Source organism: Patella vulgata, chromosome 4, assembly GCF_932274485.2.
Source record: "Patella vulgata chromosome 4, xgPatVulg1.2, whole genome shotgun sequence".
Classification (NCBI taxonomy): domain Eukaryota; kingdom Metazoa; phylum Mollusca; class Gastropoda; family Patellidae; genus Patella; species Patella vulgata.
The window spans coordinates 26,115,022-26,141,556 of record NC_065882.2 but is presented as its reverse complement, the minus strand read 5'-3'; the positions used below and the strand labels follow the sequence as shown (position 1 = coordinate 26,141,556).

The 26,535-nt window shown below is 37.0% G+C and overlaps 1 protein-coding gene across 4 annotated transcripts in view; it reads left to right on the top strand.

The window, feature by feature from the left end:
* Positions 1-26,535, top strand: part of LOC126818336 (UDP-glucose 4-epimerase) — a 45,501-nt gene that overhangs the window by 1,304 nt on the left and 17,662 nt on the right. The window contains exons 2-7 of one of the 4 annotated variants that reach the window (XM_050545695.2): positions 4,679-4,910; positions 14,978-15,119; positions 16,176-16,273; positions 18,406-18,519; positions 22,156-22,332; positions 24,354-24,534. In XM_050545695.2, coding sequence (XP_050401652.1) covers positions 14,993-15,119; positions 16,176-16,273; positions 18,406-18,519; positions 22,156-22,332; positions 24,354-24,534 — 697 coding nt within the window. In that variant the 5' untranslated portion in view covers positions 4,679-4,910; positions 14,978-14,992. The other 3 variants (XM_050545691.2, XM_050545694.2, XM_050545692.2) reach the window with 3 other exon arrangements.

The window sequence follows — 26,535 nt, the reverse complement described above, 5'->3', positions numbered from 1 at the left end:
GACCTTGAAAAGTTTGAGTTCAGTTTTCTATAACATGACCTTGACCTACGAATTTGACCCAATTATCTTTTCTGAGGGACGTTGTCTTTGATTTCACCTCAAGCATTAACTTTGATAATACAGTAAGAAATAGGGTCACGGCAAGCATAAACGAAAAGGGCCCGAGATTGATGGGAAGTTTGGACTCAAGGTCGAAGTCAAGGTCACGAATGGTTAAAGGTGACTAGTGGAGGTCACCACGAACTTTCACATTGACCACGCCCTTTGACGTTCTTTCGGACACGGGCCCCTCTGCGTTTGACCGTTTTCTGACCGAGCAGTGTGCGACAGGGCCAGGGTAAACGTCGATGGTTCAAGCCAAGATTATGGGCTTTGAAAATGGTTATGGGATCAAGGTCGTAAGTCAAGGTCAAATGTCCCAAAACTGACTTTGAAAAGTTTGAGTTCAGTTTTCTGTAACATGACCTTGACCTACGACTTTGACCTATTTATCTTTTCTGAAGGACGTTGTCTCTGCTTCCACCTCAAGCATTAACTTTGATAATACAGTAAGAAATAGGGTCACGGCAAGCATAAACGAAAAGGGCCCGAGATGGATGGGAAGTTTGGACTCAAGGTCGAAGTCGAGGTCACGGATGGTTAAAGGTGACTAGTGGAGGTCACCACGAACTTTCACATTGACCACGCCCTTGACTTCCTTTCGGGCACGGGCCCCTCTGCGTTTGACCGTTTTCTGATCGAGCAGTGTGCGACAGGACCAAGGTAAACGCCCATGATTCAAGCCAAGTTGATAGCCTTCGAAAATGGTTACGGGGTCAAGGTCGTAAGTCAAGGTCAAATGTCCCAAAACTGACTTTGAAAGTTTGAGTTTAGTTTTCTGTAACATGAACTTGACCTACGACTTTGAACTTTTAACTTTTCTGAAGGACGTTGTCTCTGCTTTCACCTCAAGCATTAACTTTGATAATACAATAAGAAATAGGGTCACGGCAAGCATAAACGAAAAGGGCCCGAGATGGATAGGAAGTTTGGACTCAAGGTCAAAGTCAAGGTCACAGATGGTTAAAGGTGACTAGTGGAGGTCACCACGACCTTTCACATTGACCACGCCCATTGACTTCCTTTCGGACACGGGCCCTTTGCGTTTGACCCTTTTCTGACCGAACAGTGTGCGACAGGACCAAAGTAAACGTCGATGGTTCAAGTCAAGGTGATAGCCTTCGAAAATGGTTACGAGGTCAAGGTCGTAAGTCAATGTCAAATGTCCCAAAACTGACTTTGAAAAGTCCGAGTTTAGTTTTTTGTAAGATGACCTTGACCTACGACTTTCACCCAATTATCTTTTCTGGAGGACGTCGTCTCTGCTTTCACCTCGAACATTAACTTTGATAATACAGTTAGTAATAAGGCCACGGCAAGCATAAACGCAAAGGGCCCGAGATGGATGGGACGTTTGGACTCAAGGTCAGAGTCAAGGTTACGGATGGTTAACGGTGACTAGTGGAGGTCACCACGACCTTTCACATTGACCACGCCCATTGACTTCCTTTCGGACACGGACCCTCTGCGTTTGACCGTTTTCTGACCGAGCAGTGTGCGATAGGACCAAGGTAAACGTTCATGATTCAAGCCAATGTGATAGCCTTCGAAAATGGTTACGGGGTCAAGGTCGTAAGTCAAGGTCAAATGTCCCAAAAATTGCTTTGAAAAGTTTGAGTTTAGTTTTCTGTAACATGACCTTGACCTACGACTTTAACCCAATTATCTTTTCTGAAGGACGTCATCTCTGCTTTCACCTCGAACATTAACTTTGATAATACAGTAGGAAATAAGGCCACGGCAAGCATAAACGCAAAGGCCCCGATATGGATGGGAAGTTTGGCCTCAAGGTCAAAATCAAGGTCACGGCAATATTCACACCTAAAGGCCAATCCACTGATCAACACCAAATAGTATTTTATAGAAAATGGTGGCTTCGCGCAAAAATTAAAGTATACGAAAATTATATTAATTTTTATGAACTGCAGTGTTAGGCAGCTAGTGCAGTGTGTCGGTTTCCGTCTAAGTGTCTTGTTATTCGAGTCGGTTTCCGTCTTAGTGTCTTGTTATTCAAGTCTAATTAGTAAACAAAGCAAATGGCGTCAAACGGATGAAGTTCTCTCTCGTTAGAAATTAAAAGGTCGGTAAAATAAAAAGTTATTTATCGATTCGGCTGAAATTTGGTGTGTGGTCATTGCTAGCCCCCCTTAACATCCTCTGAAAATTTCAAGTGCCTACGACCACGGGAACTGGTAGAGGTACGAAAGTGCAATAGCGCCGTGAAACGGTGTGGTATACCGGCACAGGTTGTATTTCAGATATCGTCGAAATTCACATTGTCATATATTGGTGCTTAGTTTATGATGTGTTTGTTTATTGGAAACTGTTACACCTGCAGGTGACAGTTTTTACAATGAAATGAAAGGTGGTTCGAACTACTTTTCTGCTCCTAGTCCTAGTACTGTGGCCTTCATGACAGATCTACGAGTGCTGTGAGGAAAATTTGCCCGGGCTATGGTCTATACTGTTATTTCAAATTCCAATTGTCAAGATCGATTGTTTTTACCAGCCTTCCTTAGTGCCTATCCGTACGTACATTATATAGGCCATATAGGCATATGAGCCAGGGGGGCAGCTCCCTCCTTAAAGACCACGTAAGATCAAAAATCTAAATTTCATGTACGTATAGCCCATGGTTACTATATCAACTTTACGGCAAGTTCACACCAATATGATTAAAATTAAGTCGGCTGTTAACGTTTAAATGTCCGACACGCCAAAATGCTTTTCAATTTTTCAATTACGACCTTAATCCGGTTGATTGGCTGGTGACGTCACAGGCACTACACATAGGATATACATTATCTATAGCCTACAATATCTCACTGTCTGTACAATATAGCACTATCAATACACACGGCAAGTTGACAAGCGTCTGTTGACGGTCCAATTGCCACGTGACTGGCATAATCATAATCACAGAATTATCGTCTTTCATTGGTATAGCTTAAACATTTGTGATTGGGAAATTTTAGAGTGAATTTCAAATGCCGTATCATGCTGTAGATCCATTTAAGCTGCCTTTGTTTAAATAGGCCACGTGTCAAATGAAGACGACTCAAGAAATTAGCGCATTTACCGGTAATTTGGATAACCCCGTAATACTTGATATCCCAAACTTAAGTACAGAAATACAAATGGGGTCAGTCATTTGTCGATATATTCATCATTAGCTATATATAATAATAATAACCATTTCTATACATAAAGAACAACTTTTATCGTAACTCCATTTGAAATTTACAGTGAATATGGAATTTTCTGATGACTATGCATAAGATGTACAATAGATCGCCCTCATTTCTCAGCCAATCAACGCTGGGAATCTTATTACCTATAGGCTATACGGTTCCATGTACTAGGGGTGTAGTAAATGAGGTTAAACTTCGGCGCGAAAATTGCACGGGATCATACGTGGAGTTCCTGGTGCCGTTTGGTGAGTGATTAAACTGTCAATGCAATTGTAAAATACTTTTATTAAAAAGAAGATAAACGATTGTTGTTTAAACGCCAATAAACAAATAATACGAGGCTACTTGATTACAAAAGCACCGGTGAGCAATAATTATTGGGTAAATAGTATAATTATGAACAACTGGTGAGTAAAACTTAATTATTTTATACAATTAATGTGTGGGTGTACGATTCTACCATTAGTTCGTTCATGAGGTATTATGCACACGTTCCACTTAGAGTGATGTCTTTGATCTGGCCGGCATAAAAAAAAAAGATAATTACCTAATCAACATTCTTAATCCCACTAACACTCACTGCTAACACCGACATGTAAATTAATTTATGACCCATGCCTGTATAACTTTTATAGGCGGATTGATTAATTAATGACAGATATTAACGACACTACACTTTATGTGGAAAAGTGACGTGCTCGAGTAAAAACCACATAGCTGGACCCGTATATTATTTACATATTAAAAGTGTTCGTCCAATAAGTTCCATATTGTAAAAATTAATTAAGAGTTCAAGACTTCAAAGTTTAAAAGTTGTAGGCAATCTAAATTGGATCTTAAATTAAAATGAATTACAAAATAAATTATTCTGTAGTCAATTGTTTTATTCAATTTGGGGGATTAAGGAATCAGTCAGGCGTTAATGAATACACACGCCGGCTGTATATAGGTAATTGAGGAATAAACATTCTGAATATGCATTTGGTCACTGGCGTCTGAGGGGATTAAGAGTGTTTTCGATAATTGGCAAAATCGTTTTTACGGGAGGTCTATTTTTACGACTTTCAGTGAAGAAAGCTGAATTAATTTAAACCAGATTGGCGTGAACTTGCCGTAAAGTGGATATACCAACCACTGGCTACACGGATTAAAAAGATTTTTCGGCCATCTTATGTGCACTTTAACTTTCGGGCAATCTGACTTTTCAAGCAGGTCGGTAAAGTGAAAACAAAAATTATCATTTCATCTAGTTTGCATAATTATTAAGTGTGAAATCGAATAAAACACTGATTTTACTTTTCTTTCAATTGAATGCGTCAAATTTGTACTGAATTTACTATGGATTAAAACATTTTGTCTGGAACCACTCTACTTTGTAACATTTTCAGGGCCTCGAATATTATTCGTCAATGCAGCTGCAACAGTCTGATTGGATGGTTGTAATTGAATTCGGCATACAGTGGGTTTTCGACTGCAAAACAATTGGAAACTTTGAAGTGCTTAACTCACGGGCTAGAATAGCAGAAAAACGCATTTGCGGTGGTTAAATTTTTAACATTTTCCTGGGGAGCGTGAGGTCCCACTGATTGCTTGTTTGGGATTTAGGTTAAGTCACCTAAGGTAGGCTATATTGAACCACATATAAGTTGCTGTATTCACAGGCTGGAATAGCATAAAAACATGTTTGTGGCAGTTCAATTTTTTAAAAATTTCTTCCAACGGTCCCATCTCTGTGGACAGTAAATGATTGATTGGTTGATTGCAATTTGAGTCAGTCACCTAAATTAGGCTATATTAGACTACTTTGAAGTTGCTGCAGTATTCACTGGCTGGAATAGCCTAGAAAATGTATTTACGGTCTTCCAATTTTCCAAATTTTCTTCGGGGGGTGTCCATCTGTATCCCGAAATTTCTTCGGGCATTTCAATTTCCGCGCCCCCCCCCCAACATTCATCGAGCGCATACGCATATGCGTCACAGGATCGTTTTATGTATAAATTTAGCAGATATTCCTAGATTTATCTTGGTAAGAGGACACCAGTGAAACACCCTTCATGGAAGGCTTCTGGTTATTAAAAAATTTAAAAGTGGTCATCATCCAAATGTATAAATAATGAATAACACCAACCATATTTATCATTGTTGTTATTCTTATACATAATATGTATACAATTTTACAAACTGTCTTCTTTGTATTATAGAATTAATATTATTGGCATACTTATTCACCAAGGAAGTTACTCAAATATTTATTTTAAGAGCATAAAAGGGCTGACTATTCATTTTATCCATGCAAACCAGTGAGATGTTACGATAAAATACAACCGTCTTAATACTAGGTTCCCACTATCGCGATTCACGCCAGGAAAAACGTATCTGCGGCCGTCCAATTTTCCAAATTGTCTTTGAGGGGAGGTGGGCATACACGGTAAGCTCCGCTCATTCGCCTCTCGCAGACGACCAGCATTGCCATCTGTAACCCGAAATTTTTTCAGACATTTCAGGTTCTGCCACCTTAACATTCATTGAGACTGTACGCCTATGTCCGTACGACTATACGTTGTCCCTTGCTATCCCCTGACAGGGCACATTTACATAGAATTAATAGAAAGAGTTGCTTTCGTTCACTTTACGCATAATTATGTCTTTAAAAACAGTATTTTTTATGTTGATATTCTACTGGAAATAAAATATATTGTTATAAATGCCTACATGGAAATATGGTTGTATATTGTGGTTGCATCCGTCTTTTTAAAAAATAGAAAAGTGTTGCACACTAGGTGCGTTACCAAAAGTCTTCAAATAATGTAAATTAAATTTTAAGAAGGAAGGGTTAGAGCTGGCAGATGGTATCTCCTGTAGGCCTACTTCAACCGAGGGTCAATCAGAAAACACAGATCCTATTTCGTTTCGTTTTTTATAGTTCAAAATTTTGTTTTACTTGTCTTTACTACACTAGGATCTGGAAGAGTTGTTATCATTGATGTGTTCTGGATGATGTGAGGGATCAGCCAATGAAACGGTCTGTTACGACGAGCTTTTGGTGTGAGCTGCACGGAACTGTGGGTAATCCACTAGAAACATCAGTGTTGATTGGTTATATCTGACGTCATAGCATAGGGTCAAAAGCTGCTTGTATGACCTCTGACGCGACCCCTCAAAACCACTGGTCAGATCTTTGTAGTGTAGGCCATCGAAAGTATAAAAAACGAAACAAAATATATATCTGTATTTTAATCAGATTGACCGAGGGTGATATCGCAGATAGCTTGTCCTATTTTCAATTTTAATACGCCCACATTATGATCTGGTCGTATATTGCTGCCGCCCCTGTCCGTAGGTTGGTCAATTGTGGACGCTCTAGAGGCTACAGTTAATTTCCAATCAACTTTAAATTCATACTAAGAGTTTATGGTCATGAGATGAAGAAGCCTATTGAGATAAACAATCAAGAAAAATTTCTGATAATTACTTAACAGGTTGTTAATCAGATTTTAGTGTGTTGTGAATGTTTCCATTGCTCACTTTAAGAAAAATATGTGACAACACTTGTTGACTGCCCAGAAGACTAAGCTGCTCTGGGCGTATGTTTCTTTGTCTAGCAACCTATCTTTTGACGTGTCAACATTTTACATTTCTTGCATTACATTTTACATTTGTGATCTGCCACATCTCATTTGTCCTTCACACTTTGTACATTGCATCTTACGCACAGCACTATCTTTGATATTATGCAAATGTAGGATTTCACATGACTTATTAACATAAATGGAAACGACGCCGAGATCAACCTGGCACACTATAAGCCGGCACACTATAAGAGGAAATCAAGCTGGCACAATATAAGAAATCTGCTGGACGACCATGACTGCAACGAAATCTGTGATTGTTATGGCCAATCTGAGCCTTCGACTTTCGACAAATAAGATAAATTGAAAGTATAGTCTATTTTTAGCAATTAGGTCACTGTTTGACAGCAACACATTTTTTCAACAAAACAAGAATATTTCTTTCTCTTCTAAAGTACGTAATCATGAATGTGCTAGGAAATAACTGATAGATTCAAAGAAGCGTATTTACCAGTGATGTATTACACGATAACTGGAATTTCGTATCAAGACCCGTATTTTGACATTTTAAACACTTGCCACCATATATACAAAAAGAAGTGACTTAACCCATAAGTGCATAACCATTTTTTGTTCCCAAACCCCTTTCGTGCATAAGCCTAATTCCTAGCATTGCGACGGAAATTGGTGCAAAATACAAAAATGTGGAAAAAAGTATTTTCTGACAATGACAAACCCTACAAAGTATATATATTTAGAAAGGGTATAAAAAGGGCTTTCTGAATCTGTAAAAAATATTTATTGATGCAGAATGTTAGAAATGAAGTATGCTGCTTTCAGAGGCATCTCTTTGGTACACAATACAGAATTATTTTTTTTTAAAATATCCAATAACTTTACAACAGCAGTGGTAGGAAACCGGAAAAACCGAAGAAAACCCACAAGGTTAGACAGGCAACATCATCATCCGAGTCACTACTACATTTTGTACACTCATCAAACCATACATTATGATCAAACACACTGAACTGCATCACAAATATCTACGATTTCTACGTGAAGCAAAAAACTGGACAAAAAAATGCTATTTTGCTTTAAAAAAAACACATTCTGTAGCGTAATCCAACTCACACAGTATTCCTTGGCAACTATGAATGGGATCCTGTACAAATCATGTCTTAAATCTGCGAAAATTTGCGAAAAGTTACAGAAATTTTACTCAAAACATTGACAGGACGGCTGGATTTAGACAATGGCTTCAAAAGGGGATTTCCCGTGGAACCGCCTTTAGCGCGGTAAATGCAAACTGTTAAAAACGATACGGGAAATTCCGTAGCCATGCAATTTCAGCTTTTGTTTACTCTTTGGCGTAGGCCGTAGCCATGCACTTATGGGTTATGTCAATTTCTTATAGTGTGCTGGCTTATAGTGTACCAGGAGGTCGGGTGTTCGATCCCTGCATTGGCTGAGAAAGTCCATCCAGATTTTCCGGCGTGGTTCCCCCTTGTCAGTGATGCAAGATGGAGGGCCTGACAAGGACAGCTGTCTAGTCATTTGGATGAGATGAAAACCTGAGGTCCCATGTACACATTGGCGTGCACGTTAAAGATCCCTTGACAGTTGGAATTCGATATAAGAGTAGGCCGTAGTGCCGCTGTTCGGGCAAAATTTCACTCATAGCACACTGTATGGCTTATGCCGGACTTCATTAGCCCAGCATAGGAGCAGAACATTAGGACGTTAAACCCCATTTCATTTCATTTATTGACTTCCGGTTGGAAATATCAATTTCCGGTGTCAAACTCGGATCGATTTCAGTTTAGAGAAATCTATCACGCAGTACCACTTTTTATGGCTTCTGAAGCATGGTAAATGTTTCATGCAGTCACTTTTGGGTTATTGGAATGTTCTGTCAATAGTCATGAGATTCAAGACAAATCTGACATTTGTGACAAGTAAACAAGTTTGATATCAAAAACAAAAAGAACCCATAACGAGTCAGAAGTCTCCAAAAATGAAAACAACGAAATTCCTATCTTGGAAATAAAGACGCAGTCCACTATATCAGCGATGCATTATCCTCGTCCCCTTGCACACCCTTGGTAATATTGGTACGCTCCCTATTAAAACCCTTTTACAGTTAAAGCATATATGCCTTTGTGCAACTGCCAGCCACTTTGTTTAATAGCGGGAAGGTTCAGGGATCTGGTCACGTACGACTTGTCGCGCACGGCCGTGTAATTCACCAATTCAGTAATTATCACGCCTTCGAAAAGTTCTTAGAACAGTTGATTACAGGGTCGTCCCGATTAAGCTTAAGGTATGCACAAACCCATATTTTTTTTTGTGGTGCCCACAAACTTATCTCACTAGTCAGCACCGGGTGGTTGTGAAATCTATCAGCCCTTGACACTAGTGACTTCCAATGACACGTAGTCGTTTGATCATATGTATCTCTCTGTATTTTACGGCCACCGCAGTTAAAACCTTGAGATGACCCCGAGATACAAGGTCCAGGAGAATTGTGAGGAAATCACTATAAGCTACAGATGCAAGGACTTGGTGAGGTATGAGTGTGTCATCCTATTCATGTGTGATCAAATACTATGTGTCCTCAAGGCCAAGGGTATTCAACCAGCATGGAGTCGATTTGCTTGGTGAATGCCTCTTGTAGGCCAGGGAGTTTCTGCATGTTTGATGTTTTCTTCATACTCTGATGTACAGCCATAGCATAAATGATGAGAACTTTGGGTGGTGTAGCCTGTGCTGTATCAACCAGGCTAGCATATGACACTAGTTGATCCTTTGCTCCTTCAACAGCATAGCCTAGCCTGTTTGATACAGCAAAAGCTACACCACACAGGGTTCTCATCATGGAGAAACTCTTAGATCTTGCATCTGTAGCTAAGAGTTACTGGCGGGAAGCTCGTGTTTGGTCACGTGATGCCGATGCCCTCACAATTCTCATGGACCTTGTCTCCTGGGGTCGTCTCGGTATTCGCAGTCATCTCAGGTTTGTAATTGAGAAGGTCGCAAAACACAGAGATCTATAGATAGTTGTGATCGAGCGAGTGCGTGTCAATGGAAGTCATAAGTTTCATGATTGGACTTCGCAGCTTCTCAGATGCTGACTGGAGAGGTAAACTTGTGGGCATCACAAAGAAAACAAGGGCTGGTGCATACATGAAGCTTGATGATGATGACTCTGTTATCATCTGTTTAAAGAAGCTTGGTGAATGTATCATCTCAACTGAGCTGGGCAAGAGTGACTTGCCTTCTCAGGTCAAGCAATTGGAGAGATTTGCCTGCCAAGTCTACTCTTCATCTGTTCCATTAAACCTACCAGCATATTACAGGAACAATGTACACCGTGATGCGCGACAAGTCTTACCTAACCATATCCCTACATCTTCGTGCCAGTTAACGAAAGCGGCTGGCAGCTTGACAAGAGCATTTATGTCCCTGTGCCGAATCTTGATCTGCCTGCCCATCATGCTGTAATTGAACTCACAAAATGTGGTTGTAAAACAGGATGCACAGGGTGATGCAGTTGCCGCAAAAATGATCTGTGTTATACATCTTTCTGCATGTGTTTTGATAGGGACCCGTGTGCAGGAGGACGAGGATGATGAATAACTGATGTATTTATTTCCAAGAAAGGATCTTTTTGTTTCGTTTCTGGCAACTTCTGGCTTGTTAAGATTCTTTTGTGTTTGATATTAAACTTGTTTACTTGTTATAAATGTCAAAGTGTCTTGAATCTCATGACAGAACATTCCAGTCACCCACAAGTGACCATATTAATCATTTTACCATGCTTCAAAAGCCACAAAAAGTGGTAGGCTGAGCAACCGGAAATTGGTATTCCCCAAAGTCCTGTATAGGGAATAATCTTTAAGTGGCATTTAGCGATTGGGAAACACATTATAGGGAAAGTTACGACAACTCATTTACAGGCACCATTTTGGGTCCCAACTATGACGTCATGGCGTCATATGTTTTATTTTTTTCTTGGTATAACTTTTTATGGGCTACAATTTATCCTAAAAAAATTGCAAAAGAAACCAATGCAGTTTAGTTCAATGATAAATATGTCAGACAAAATCATACTCAAAATCGGCCATGGTAAAATGACATGATTAACAGAATTCAATTTGGCGTTCTTCAGGAATTATCGGAGAGCGATATCTCGTAATCAGTTTCTTTCAGTGGTAGTAGGATAAATAATTTATTTTTAAATGTCTCAAACACGGAGTGGTTATTCAAGCGAAATGTGTCGAAAAATCGAATTTGACAAACATCAATTAAAAAATGTATTTGTGACCGTGTATATCGAAGTGAATCGGAATACGCAAAATCAAATTTTGGACTATAAACAAAATTGAGAATTTCACAAAAATGAGTCTATAAATATACTATCTATCGACACAAAAGATCAAAATAGCAATAAAAGATTATAGAACACCTTTATTTGAACGTTTTGTAAGAGTACCGTATTCTTAAATCTGTCCTATTTCTTAAAATTCTAGGCGAAATTAGTTATTTTTCTTCGCTCGCTGCGGGACGACCAGTCATTCCTCTTGCATAATAATTGACATCGTTGTAAAGAGGAGAATCTCTAGTTTACAAATATGATCAAATTAATGTCGATGAATTGATTTTGAATGGATACAATCGAGTTTTAAAACACCTAAAAAATATAAACCACCGCCGCTTGTTGCTATGCTGTCTACACAACTCGTTTGCTGATTGGCCCAGACGAGTGAAAAGCATTATGGTTACGTGGCTAACTCGAGCGGGCGATAAATATTTGGTTTTGGCTATAATGTATTTGGCTACCTACATGCGATTCACTCTGATAAGTGACAAAAAAAAATTAATTCTGATCGTATATAGATTGCCGTTGAGTGTTAATCTAAACCACGTGGCTGATTATGTAAATTAATCGACATGCGAGTGGGTGTCATTGAGTAATACTAATCAACTGTCACGGGTCAATGATAAAGCCGTCGACAACTCCTTATTTACTCCGAATAATTAATCCAAGCGGTAATTATTTGATATCTCATATCATCTTTAAAAAAATAATAATAGGCTTTAAATGGAAATAAACAAAATGGCCAATAATTTTCTTTTCGAAGAGAATTTTATTGATAGATGAATTCCCTTTACTGTCGCTTCTTCATACGGCATGCAAAGTAAGAAATGCATCTTTGATATTATTGTTTAAAATTCTCTTATCACTATGGGTCGAAAAAATGAGAACGACCAATGCGCCGAATTGCTACGATTCTCGAGTCTGCCATTGTTTAATTACATCAAAGCCAGAATGCATGAAAGTGAACGTAAGTATTTCTTGACTATGAAATTGGCATTTCTATAGGGACTCATATTTTCATACCGTTACGGTACCTGAAAATAATAATAGACCTATCATACACGCAAAATCTTATTTTAATTCACGTGTTAAATGAACACGCGTACAGCTGTGGCGGCTTCTTTGATGATTATCCAATCAACAATCTTAATCTCCTGACCACTAACTGGCACTAGGGTGCTAATTGATTGATGAGATTAACTGTTAATCTCACCAAAGTTATAATATACAAAACAGACTAATGTATTGATTATTCTTCAGTATAACACTATCATGTGAACATGCCGCATGTGTTATGAATGTTTCGTCAAATAAGGAGTGCATTTAATACGATTTTCGTCGTCAGCACCCTTGAATTCCTAAATAACAAAAATATTAAACGACAAAATAGCAAATAAATGAGGAAATCGTCGGATCAAATTTTTACTACGATTTTCGTTTTCAGCACCCCTGAAAACCCATGGAAAGATATATGCAACGACAAAACAGCAAATAAATGGCCTGGTTGCTATGACATTTTGTTTTGGAACATACCAGATCTTTGACTTGCTTTTTCTCAAAACTTACTTTTGTGAGTTGGGTAGCTTCGAATGGACAGAGCTCAGTCAATTTTTGCTCATTTCAAACAAACTATACAACAAATTGAAGGTAATGAGTTGGAGAATGTGAAAGTAATAATAACTCAATTTTTAAAATTTCCTCACTGCGACTCAGTATGCCGGGGGGAGGGGGGAGGGGTCACATTTTTCATTTGGTGGTGGGCATTTCTTTCAAAATGACTGTCAAATTTTAAAAAAAATAAAAAAAATAAACCACATTAATTTGGTAATAAAAAGGCAGCGATAATCTCAAAAATTTAATTTCGAGAATTCTTGATGGTTGAAATTCAAAATGGCCGGCAAAATGAAATCCAAAATGGTGGAATTTTCATTAATCTTCATTTCTTTCCATTGGGTATGACTTGTAATATGTGGTATATTCTAGGTACATGGAAATGTTGGCAATAAAGATCCAATCATAGTTTTTAATCATACACTGTTAACCACCCATAGATGTTATAAATCACATACTTTATTCAGCATGACGCAAGATTTAAAATAAATAGATGCGGTTCTTTTAACTTGAATGTAGATATATCTATGTTGCATATATAGGACCTTTCCGTTGAATCATATCATAAAAATATCTTATTTCATAGTTTTACGTATTTGTCGACATTAAGGTGTACATGTTCTATTGGTCCATTTAGCTTATGCATTTTCTTGTCTCACTTGACTAACATTTTGTAAGAATGTAGGCTTTTATAGATTGAACAAAAAGCTGATAAATGTTGAGATGTGTGGAACATACTTGAGGCGATTTGTAACAAATCTCAGGCACGATATATATTTGATACTAGTTGAGCATCAGAACAAAATGATTATTTCATTGGAAATGGAGCGCAAATACCCAAAGGAGTAGGACAAACTCTAAAGCAACTGCGTCTGCTTCACTGGGCCCCTTCAATGTCTGTCTACCTGTGGAATAACATGTACATTATTTGTATCTGTTAAATTTGTGCGGTTTATATATTAGATTAATATTATTATTTACTCATGGGTGGGGAGTGATAACGTCTTACCCTAAATAAATTGCAAAAGACACCTCGAAGTTTCGGAGAGTGATATCTCATATCACATGTCACTGATGAAACATATGACCAAAACACATGTCACGCTAGACACCTTTTATTTAAATTGCACAGATTTTACACTGGTTTTAAGTTACACTGATTTTAAATGTTTTATCCATTAGTCAATTTAAAGAAATTTCTATTTTCGAAAAATTGATGATACAATTAATGATCGATGACCGAATCCGAAATGGCTCCAGACCAAAAAATCATAAAGAGAGAGAGAGGAAAATTTGAACCCCGACATTTTTGGACAGCTTCGTCCAACATCACCCCATAACAACAAAAAAATCAATTTTAGCATACAAATCCTACAGGATGACATGTCATACCACACTATTCAGAAGAATTGTTTGTGAATGTTTTTTTTATATCAAACTGTTATTTGTTGAAGGTTAAAGGGTCAATATTACAAATTTAGATAAAGAGAAAATCAATTTTGTTGAATAACTTGCTGTCTAGACCTGTATCTTTTTATCTCTTTTCAAGATTCTGGTACATTTGATCAGATCATTATCTTTGTTTAATGTAACATATATATTCAGCATTTGACTTGAGAATGTGTTTGTGTCTGAAATCTAAAAATGTAATTCAGATTTTTGTACAGTGTAGAGAGAATGACCTACGATTTATAGGCCTAACATAGCCATTAGATAAGATAAATTTTTGCAATGTTGTTGCAACAGATGAGATATGTTTTGGGGATGTTAATTTTTACTTGAATACAAAGGACAACAAATGTTTTGGTTATACTTTAAAATCTGTCCACAACTAAGATTAGACATACTGTTACTGCATGTGCATGTCAACATCTGTGTTCAAGATCATGTAAGGTATAGTGTTACATAAGAATTGGTGGGCAGATTCTTTGTTAGCTGATGATATGAACTCTTTGAATGAGATGTGATACTGTGTGTTCCAGAAAGAATAAGCATGCACTTCCATTTGCATGACAACTACTGTTACCTTTTACTATATCATTGGAGCTATGGTTTGTACATTAATTTCAGGAGCTATTCCTATGTTTTATGAATTAATTTTTATAGTATATTTGTATTTATAATTTCAGTTTAATATATTCAATATGGCCAGTGTAAAATGTATATTAGTAACTGGGGGTGCGGGTTATATAGGTAGCCATACAGTTATAGAACTATTAGATGCTGGATATGATGTTGTAGTACTGGATAATCTAGTCAATGCTAGTATGGGTAAGTAGAATATTTACATTACTGAAATGAAATGGGGTTCGTCAGGGCTAATGAAGACGGGCATACACTATGCAGTGTGCTATGAGGGAAATTTAGCCTGGAAAGCAGGGCTACAGCCTTTTTATTTCGTATTCCATCCGTCAAGGATTCTTGTTTTTTGTATATGAAGGACTAGACCAGGGCTTCCACTTCAAAATTTTTGATAACACACAAAAACTTTGCAAAAACAATTCATATTTCATGTTTTTTTATTCATGGTATTGTGAATTCCTGTGTCTATACCACTATGTCAGCATGGTGTACAATTACATATTGGACTTAAAAATGAAATATCAGTAAAGCTTATGATAATTGAAATAGCTGAATTGGCCATAGAAAAATCATTTCAGTAGCTCACACGTATAACCACGTGCTCTATAGAAAACACACTGACCTGGATAATTTTGAGTTGTAATAGAATAACTTTGAAATGAAGATAAATATATAATTATCCATGGCATATTTCTCACATTTATCGGTTTCAGCCCATCTCTTACGGCATAACTAAATAACTAACGAATAACTACGCTCGTAACTTCCCAGCTTGCGACACTAGCACTCCGTACAATATAGAATGATTAGAGTAACCATTTATATACACCATTTTTGCAACACATTTAATTATTAATATTGCTACAAAATAGCACTGGAATACGTAATTTTCTTAATTTTTCGGTAAGCAAGTTAACTAATATCTAGATTTTATTTCTACACTAGGCGCTGTTCCTTGCTAGGCCCTCTGTCCTGCACCACACAAATACAGCTTAATGGGATTGTTTTGCTAGACTTAAGAAAGGCCAAATCTGAATTCAGATTTGTAAATCAATTCTATGTTGTGTTAATGCCCTTGACCCTTAAAACTGCATTTACAAAAGCTGGTCATGGACATATATATTTGATTCCTGGCAATGCTCTTGTGATGTTATATGAATTCTGCCTATTATGTTACTGAATAAAATTGAATTGAATAGCTTGTAATCTGCTATTTATTACCAGATAAATTGTTTTATATTTCAGAAAGTATTAAAAGAGTAGAAGAAATTAGTGGGAAAAAGATTCAGACATACAATGTAGATTTACTGGATGCTAAAGCTTTAGAAGATGTTTTTAATAAGGTAATTTTTATAGGGAATTCAAAAACAATGTCCTATGTTCAATTGATCCCTATTCTAAGAAAATGCCTGTCTGGATATAATGAGCAAATCATTTTTCAGTGGTGTTTTACAGAGTAGTCCACCAAATGGGCACATAACCAGACCCAACTTTGCTAGAGTAAAATTTTGCGTAGAATACGATGCCGATAATTTGGAAATTTTGACGGTCGCAGACACGATTTCCTGGCGCGATCGTGATAGTGGGAACCTATCATTAAGACGGTAGTATTAACATCTTCTATATCTATGTAACACCTCGCTGGTTTGCGCAAGTAAAATGAATATTCAGACCGGTTATGACCCTATGTTTAAAAATAAAATAGATATTTGAGTAACGTCCTAATTGAATAAGTATGCCAATAATAATATATAATATAAAGAAGATGATGATTCCCTGAGCTCGATGAATGTTTGAAAATTTATCTGCAGCAAACTCGTTTTCTTGCTAGACCATTCCATGAATACAGATACTTTAATGTGGTCCAATATAGCCTACCTTAGCTGACTTACCTAAATCCCAAATCCCAAACAACCAATCAGTCGTTGCGGGGTATGGGGGCCTTGTGCTCCTCGAGAAAATTTTGAAAATTTAACCACCGCAAATGCGTTTTTCTGCTTTTCTATCCCGTGAATTAAGCAACTTCAAAGATTCCAATCGCTTTTCAACCAAAATCCCACGCTATGCCGACCCGAATTCGAACCATCCAATCAGACTGTTGCAGATGCATTCACAAAACATAATAAATGCCCAAAAAATGTCGCACAAAGTAGAGTGACTCCAGACAATCTATAGTCAATTCAGTATTCAAGCTACGGTCCAATACGTGCCAATATCGAAAGGAACCCAGGCCTTCAGGATATATCAAAATTTGATGAAACTTCAAACCTCTGGCCCACAACGTGGGTACTACATGCTTTTAACCCATAAGTGCAAGGCTACGGCCTACGCCGTAGAGTAAACAAAGGCTGAAATTGCATGGCTATCATTTTTAAAACTTTGAATTTACCGCGCTAAAGGTGGTTCCACGGGAAATCCCCTTGTGACGCCATTGTCTAAATCCAGCATGGCCGTCCTGGCAATGTTTTGAGTAAAATTTCTGCAACTTTTCACGAATTTTCGCCGATTTAAGACATAATTTGTACAGGATCCCATTCATAGTTGCCAAGGAATACTGTGTGAGTTGGATTACGCTACAGAGTGTGTATTTTTGTGGGGGGTTTTTACGCAATATAGCATTTTTTTGTCCAGTTTTTTGCTTCACATAGAAATCGTAGATATTTGTGCTGCAGTTCAGTGTGTTTGATCATAATCTATGGTTTGATGAGTGTACAAAATGTAGTAGTGACTCGGATGATGATGTCACCTGTCTAACCTCGTGGGTTTTCTTTGGGTTCTCTGGTTTCCTACTGTTGTAAAGTTATTGGATATTTTCAAAAAAAAAATTTGGTATTGTGTACCAAAGAAATGCCTCTGAAAGCAGCATAATTCATTTCTAACATTCTGCATCAATAAATATTTTTTATTGCACTCAGAAGTGGGAACTTTTTATTTTTTTATTTTCCTGATTTCAAGTTGTCAATTCTACCTCCACCTACATTCATGTAAAAAATATTTCCCTTATTTTCTTTACAGATTCAGAAAGCCCTTTCTATACTCTTTCTAAATATATACTCTTTTCCTCATTTTTGTATTTGGCACCAATTTCCGTCGCAATGCTTTGAATTAGGCGTATGCACGAAAGGAGTTAGGGAACAAAAAATGGGTATGCACTTATGGGTTAAGGGTAGCGGCCATTTTGTCAGGCAGTTTCGGTCCAATTCCATTAGCCAAAAAGGGTCTCTAGATATAAGTAGCCCTAGGATAGTAGCCCCACCCCAATTGAGACTTGCTTCCGCTGGCCCTGTTGGAAATTGGCATATTTATTCCTTATACCGTAAGAATAGCAAGTATTTATTTTGGTGCATGTCCCGACCCCCAGGGGTGGTGTCACACCCACTTTATTTTAAAAAATACCATATGAATCAAAGCAGGAATGTGGACGTATATTGCAGTGAAACCGATGCTCTTGTTCTTTTTCTTCTGAATTTTATAGCACAAATTTGATGGAGTGATTCATTTTGCTGGTTTAAAAGCTGTAGGTGAATCATGTGAACTGCCATTGTTATATTATAAAACCAATGTTGGTGGAACTATGAATTTATTAGAGGTAAACTCTTTTTACATATTCTGTCTTCCCACTCTTTATTACGGTATAAGAAATATCAACACATGTCTATCTTGATTTTATGTGCATCAAATTATGATACTATGACCAATGAAACGGCATGTAAGAGTCATAACCTTAACTAAATGTGTCACCCTACCTCCATCACCCCTCTGACTGTTTTTAATTTTTAAAAAAAATCTCACATTTAACACCCCAACCAATTAAAATCACCAGGAATAAATTTGTAGTAGGACAGGGTTCGGATACTGGATGCAGCGGCAGCTAATGTCGTGAAACAAACAATAAACAAGATATAATTTGATACTTTTTATTATAAATTAAACAGCAATGGATTCTGGAAATGTGACGTGTGCCCTTAATTTCTCGACTAACTGATCTGCCCGAAATACTAAATAGAAATCATGAAATTTATACGCCAAAGTCTATTTCTCAAACTACGGAATAAATTAACCCACTGTGGTGAATCGATTCATCGATCCTGTACAGTACCTTAACCTACAATTACAAACTAAATCACCGTATTCTTCCTCACGAATCAAGTGAAAAGGCGGCAATGCCTATATCTCCAGTGTCTGACAGTAGAACGCCATGTCTAAACTGCTAGAACACCATTAAAAACGAAATCACCGAATTCTTCCTCACGAATCAAGTGAAAAGGCCGCAATGCCTATATCTCCAACGTCTGACAGTAGAACGCCATGTCTAAACTGCTAGAACACCATTAAAAACGAAATCACCGAATTCTTCCTCACGAATCAAGTGAAAAGGCCGCAATGCCTATATCTCCAATGTCTGACAGTAGAACGCCATGTCTAAACTGCTAGAACACCATTAAAAACGAAATCACCGAATTCTTCCTCACGAATCAAGTGACCAAATTACGATATGGTTAAGTATGAGTATCGATTTAGCGCTCCCCACAGCGAAGCGACAAGTAGATATAAATTATACTATTTTTCCCCGAATCAGAACTATACTATTCAAAAAAAGTAGGGGATATTTGATTTTTAAGTGTTATTAAAGTCACCTAATGAAACTGACGAAGAAACAAATGACAAAATGAAATGAAGTTCACATTCATCGATTTATTCCAAATGATCGTTAGACTAAGTAAGGCACAGACTGACCATTATAAGGGTAAAATGATACCCGGGGTCAAACAACAAAGTTACCACAGCATCACAACCAAGTCAGTAACGGGTAAATCCTCCTCTGTTTGCCAAACAAGCATTGATCCGACGTGGCATACTCCTAATGAGACGTCTAAGGTCATTTTGGTCCAGATTGTCCCATTCCTGTTGCAACGCAGCAGCATGTTCTTGGACATTGGCAGGACGTTGTTGACGTTGACGTAACCTCTGTCCAAGCATGTCCCAGACATGCTCGATGGGGGAGAGGTCTGGACTCAGTGCTGGCCACGGTAATGTGGTGATGTTCTGTTGTTGGAGGTAACCTGTAACGATCCTGGCCCTGTGACATCTTGCGTTGTCATCCTGGAAGATGAAACGGCGGCCATGACGTCGTGCGAACGGCACAACATGGACTGCCAAGATGTTGTCCCGGTAGTACTGGCCTGTAACACGCCCTGCAACAACATGTAAAGCCGTTCTTCCAGCAACAGTGATGCCTCCCCACACCATAACAGAACCACCCCCAAATCGATCATGTCTGATGACGTTAACGTCTTGGAAGCGCTCGTTTCGACGACGCCACATCCTCCTACGTCTGTCCAAAAAATCAACAGTGAACCTTGACTCATCGGAAAACATCACATTGCTCCAGCGTCGATTATCCCAGTGTTGACGATCCCTACACCAACGACGTCTTGCCTGAATGTGATGATCTCTCAAACAAGGGATCACGCGAGGACGTCGGGCGCGAAGGTGACCCCTATGCAGTCGATTCCGAATCGTCTGGCCACTCACTCTCACACCAGTGTCTGTTTGAAGACGAGCACTGATCTGATTTGCTGTGATGACACGATTTCTCAAGGCCAAGGTACGGATAAATCGATCCTGGGCTTGAGTTGTCGCCCTTGGTCGACCTGAGCGTGGTCTGTCCTGTACAGATTGTGTATCACGGTATCTGGTACATAGCCTGCTTATGACAGACTGAGAAACATTCATCGTCCGCGCCACAACCGCCTGTGTTGTGCCGATCTGTAGCATGCCAAGGGCACGTAACCTTTCATTTTGGGTAAGCCGACGAATATCAAAATTTGTTTTCTGGTCACTAAAACAATTAAACTGATGTTTCCACCCTGGAATTCAATGCCACAATGACTGTAACATTCAAAGTCAGAGTCGTGCAAATCTTGGGTTGGACCCCCATGAAGATCCCAAGCATCACCTGCATTCCATGCGGTAGCTATTGGTGCGTTTGGGCGTCACATGTAACTGGAAATGTTTCTTCTGTTAGGTTCTATAGTGACTTTTTTCGTAGTCATTTGCATATTTTAGTATTATGCCCCCAAAATCAAATATCCCCTACTTTTTTTGAATAGTATATTATCTAAGAGTAAGAAATGCGCTAAAACAATCAAACCGAAATATGAAACGGATGAAAATCAACACAACCTGGTTGATATGAGGCGATTATCGACTCTGACAACCAACCTGTGTCTTAATTATGATAAGTTTACCTTACCTAGGGACTTGCTAACTGAAACTCCCCCGATGAATGATACGCACCCAGTTTTATAGTCGAAGCATGCACGTGCATGACAGTTGATTGGCTCAAATACGCCAAGCAAGTAGAGAAGTTGATGAGTTTGGGCGAGTCGTTTGAAATACATTTAGCAAAAAGGGCGACACTACCACAAATTAAATTACTTCACAGCAATACCCTATTTTATAATTAAGATAATATTTCGGCTAGTCTAGTTTACTAAAAGGTGTGTAACTTTGTCACTTGACATGAAAGAATATGGTATACCTAAAAGTATTACTTTATTGTCTAGGGGATACAACTCCTATCTGCAAGACGAACTTAACCAGTAAATTAACATTAGACTTAACTTTTGTATTCCTGTTCAGTCTTGAAAAATAACGAAGATTAAAAGGCCCTAAAATTCGTAAAGTAAATGTTACAGAATATGACCTTATTACATGTATATGTAAAAACTTGAAATTTTTTTTTATCTATATTTTCATAAGTCATGGAATTGTAAACTTGTTAAAGATACATTATGAGAGATTCGATAACGAGTTGGCAGTTCTCATTATAATAGTTAAAAACTAGATAATGTATAGGCAATTTGCTGAAAATTTCATTCAAATTGATCCACCATGAACTGAGAACTAAGCGGTTGAAATTTCCGTCTAGCCTTGATCATCATTACTAAAGTCAGTATGATAAACAGCATAGTCTCGATTATCCATTCAATCGTTAAATCCTGAAGGAAAGTTATGCAGTAAATCGGCTCATAATTCACTAAAGATCACAGGCTAGCATAACCATCTAGAGTTGATTATGGTCTGGATAGGTTAATTAATGTCTAATTAAAAATTTAGATAACATTTCAGGCCAAAAGAAAGACCTGCAATAGACAGATTTAGCTCTTGCATAATGTATGTTTAAATTGGCAAGGCTTTTTTTCTGTTTTTTTTTATTAAGATAATGGAGAAGAAAAACGTAAAGAACATAGTATTTTCTAGTTCTGCTACAGTATATGGTACACCAAATTATTTACCTCTTGATGAGAAACATCCTGTTGGAGGCTGTACAAATCCTTATGGTAAAACTAAATACTTTATAGAGGAAATATTACGAGATGTTTGTAAAGCTAACAAGGTAATGTTTAGATTAAATAAGAGTAGATAGAAATGCATATATAGCCTATCTTAAATACTGTATGTTAGTCTCCAATTGACTGAAATATTTTGAGATCCAAGAACAAAAAAAAAAAGAAAAAAAATTGAAATGAAAGGAAATTTGTCAATCTTTTCTTTACTAAATTTTGATTATTGTTTACTGTTTCTACCATGTGGATTGTAATAATTAATTATGCTCTTATTATTAGACAATCTTTAGAACTATTCTTCTACTAGTCAAATTTTGATACCATAAAATGGTTATTGCAATTTAAAGCTTGTATTGGTTTCTGTTTCTTTACCGTGTAGGGAACCGGTTTCCCCCCCACCCCCACCCCCCTAACAAGAAAATTTGGAAAATTGGAAGACCGCAAATACATTTTCTAGGCTATTCCAGCCAGTGAATACTGCAGCAGCTTCAAAGTGATCTAATATAGCCTAACTTAGGTGGCTGACTCAAATTCAAATCAACCCATCAACATTTTACAGTCCATGAAGACGGGTTTGTCTGGAAGAAATTTTAAAAATTTAACTGCTATTCCAGGCCTTGAATACAGCAACTTCAATGTGGTCCAATATAGCCTACCTTAGGTGGCTGACCTGAATCCCAAACAACCAATCTTGGTTGGGTATAGCAGTAACTTCAAAGTTTCCAATCGTTTTGCAACCGAAATCCCACTGTATGCCGATTTGAATTACAACCATCCAATCAAACTCTTCCAGCTGCATTCACGAATAATAATCGAGGCCCTAAAAATGTTGCACTAAGTAGAGTGGTCCCAGACAAAATGTTTTAATCCATAGTAAATTCAGTACAAATTTTCCTTATTCAATTTTAATTAATAAAACACTAATTTTCTTTTTCTTTTAAAAAAGAAAAAGAAAATTAGTGTTTTATTAGATTTGGGCACTTTATTTTGCCAACTAGATGAAATAATAATTTTCACTTTGGGTCGTACGCCTATGCCACTCGACACAAACTAGCTCATTTTGGGACTAATAAATGAAATTGGGTTTAACATCCTACTCTTACGCCATGCAGTGTGCTATGGGTGAAATTTAACCTGGACAGCGGAACTACGGCCACTCTTTATTTTGAATTCCAACGGTCCAGGTTTTCATACAATCCGAATGACTAGACACTATTCCTGGCAAGGGGAAACCATACTGCAAAATCCAAGTGAATTTTCTCGGGCTATAGCATGATAGAACCCTGGATCTCCTGGTTCAATGACAAGATGAGACATGTCAACAGATGTGTTTTCTTTATGGATTATGGATTTATTTGTTATTTTCTACATCAACAGGTGATTAAATTACTAATACATATTGGTTTATGACGGTTCTAATCTCTATGTGTGGTACGACCCAACTGCATTTATTAATACAATAACCCGCAATGAAGCAATGGCAGTACTTTCAACATTTCATTATATATAGCAAAGTTACTCACCCAGAGTCTTGTCCAACTAATGGAGGTTGCTCTTCGCCAATTCCAGTTAACATTTTGTGGGATGATAACAGTCAAAAATCAACATAAGCTTGGTGTTTGACTGATCATAATTATTCCCAGACAATTACTTTACAGACCTTACCATACTATATTTACGGACATTTTCAATTGACAATTTTTGCGATAACATTCAACATGGCCTGATGTCTGATTTGCCACAATTATCCTTGTACATATTAAAATCTACCCAAATTTGTATGGTCATGTTTTACTCAAATAAGCTACCTGAGTGATGATAATAGGTGCCAAAATTCCAAGTTTAATCTTTATTAATCAAATATTGTCTTTATATTTACTCAAAATAGCACACAGTTTATAATTGAAGTGATAGGGACAATATGGTCTAAAACTTAGAATATCTGATGTCTTTATTATCTACTCCATGTATAAATGATATTTTTTTTTTAAGAATGGAATATTGAGATATTTTAATCCAGTTTGTTCTCATATATCTGGCAAAATTGTATAAATGATATCTTTTTTTTTAGGAATGGAATATTGTTTTATTGAGATATTTTAATCCGGTTGGTTCTCATATATCTGGTAAAATTGGAGAAGATCCACAGGGTCTTCCAAATAATCTCATGCCATTTGTAGCCCAAGTTGCTGTTGGTAAGAGAAAAGAATTGAAAGTATTTGGTAGTGATTATGATACACCTGATGGTACAGGTTAGTGTGTTTATAATTTAATGTCTTAAAAATAACTAATAAGCTAAAAAATAAAAGAACTGATTTAATAACATATGATGTGCTTTGTTAAAGGGGAATTATGGCAGATTAGTTAAAGAGTTGACAGTTAAAGAGTTGACAGTTAAAGAAATAGATAACGTAAATAGAATATGCTGAAAATTTCAGTCAAATTGCTTCACTCTGAACCAAGATATTAGCCTTTGAATTTTAGGCTAGCCTCGATCATCATTACTAAAGTCGGTACGATAAAAAAAAAAAAAGTCTCGATTAACCATTTTTATGTTTAATTATTTTTCAAAAATTGTATTCCAATTCTCTAAATATCGCACCCTGGTTATGGCATTGAGAGTTGATTATGGTCTGGATAAGTTAATTAATGTCTAATTAATAAATAAATAAAAAACAATAGAAACGTTTGATTTTTCTACTTTGTATACTATGCTTCAACATTCAGACCTTAAAAATAATTTGGATTGGTTTGTGGATAAAGCTTTTAATTGAGCTTTTGAGAAAAGGCAGAAATTTGATGACCATTTACTCAGAAGATGCTAAATGGATTATAAAATGTTGCAATGCCGACACTGTAGTTTTTGATAAAGAAAATTTTCAAAACATTATACATTTTCTCATTGACAATGCCATATTTGAGGTTGGGGATCAGATAATACAGCAAACTGTTGTTTTACCAATGGGAACTGACCCTGCCCCATTTATGGCAAACACACATTTATTTTAATATGAATTCTGCTTTCAGGATCATAAACGAAAAACTGATTACAAAGTAGCTAAAAGTCTAAACTATACCTTCCGATACATTGATGACATAACACCTATCAATGATAATGGAACTTTCAACAAATATAAAAGTGAAATATATCCCTCAGAACTAATATTAAAACAAATATTGACAAAACGGACAAATATGGCTTTGAAGTAGTAAAATACCCGTCAATTTATAGTAACATACCAGATGTCACACTAAATAGTGTTTTCTATTCACAGGCATTACAATTTTTGACAATATTTAACGATAAAGAACTGGTTTTTTTTCCAGAATAAAATCTCTTTATTTTAAGTGCACTAGCTGTCAAAGGCAGTACACAATTACGTGTTTTAAAAGAAATTTCGAAACTTCCATTTCTTCAACATACTAAGTTTGACATTTCTTTTAAGTATATACCTGACTACGTATTGGATAATGATCTAATTTAATATTTATTTTAAATTTTCTGTTGTTTCCTAATCTCATCTGGATTATTGCCCTTATTTTATGCCTTTATATAAATACACGTTCATAGTACTATTTCTTCAGCATATCTGTTTTGCATTTCTTGTAGGGGTATTACATATTATATTTTGTGCAATTACATAACTGAATAATTCCGATTAGTTCCTAAATTGATAGTTTATTAACTTTTTGGCGTTTTCTTATATGGATTATCGCCCTTTTTATTGTGGTTTTTATTACATTTTCAAACTTTGACGTCATTGGCAACCTACCGCCTTTTACTTGTATCTATAGGTAATTTTTACTTCAATATGCTTACATTCATATTTCTTGTAACATATAGCAGAAGCTGGCATTACACAATGTTTTCTCTGTGTTGTATTCCTGATTGTTTTCAAATTTGAGTGAAGTCTGTATCACTACAGGCTCGGGACTGTACAGCGCACTGGATGCTTACGGCTAGCCTCCAGATCCATTCACTTTATTTGACATGTTTGTTTGTTTGTGATTTCTGCGTATTGTGTCTTTTCGGTATATTTGGTTTTGTTTAAATTATGTTTCGTGCAGTCCGCCTCCATTTACTATTAGATAACATTTCAGGCCTAAAGAAAGACCTGCAATAGGCAGATTTAGCTCTTGCATAATGTATGTTTAAGTGGATATATATGTCCACATTTAAAATTTTAGGTTCACAACTCACAGCTGTTTAACAAAAAAGAACCTTAAGTAAATTAACAAACTGACTTTAACCT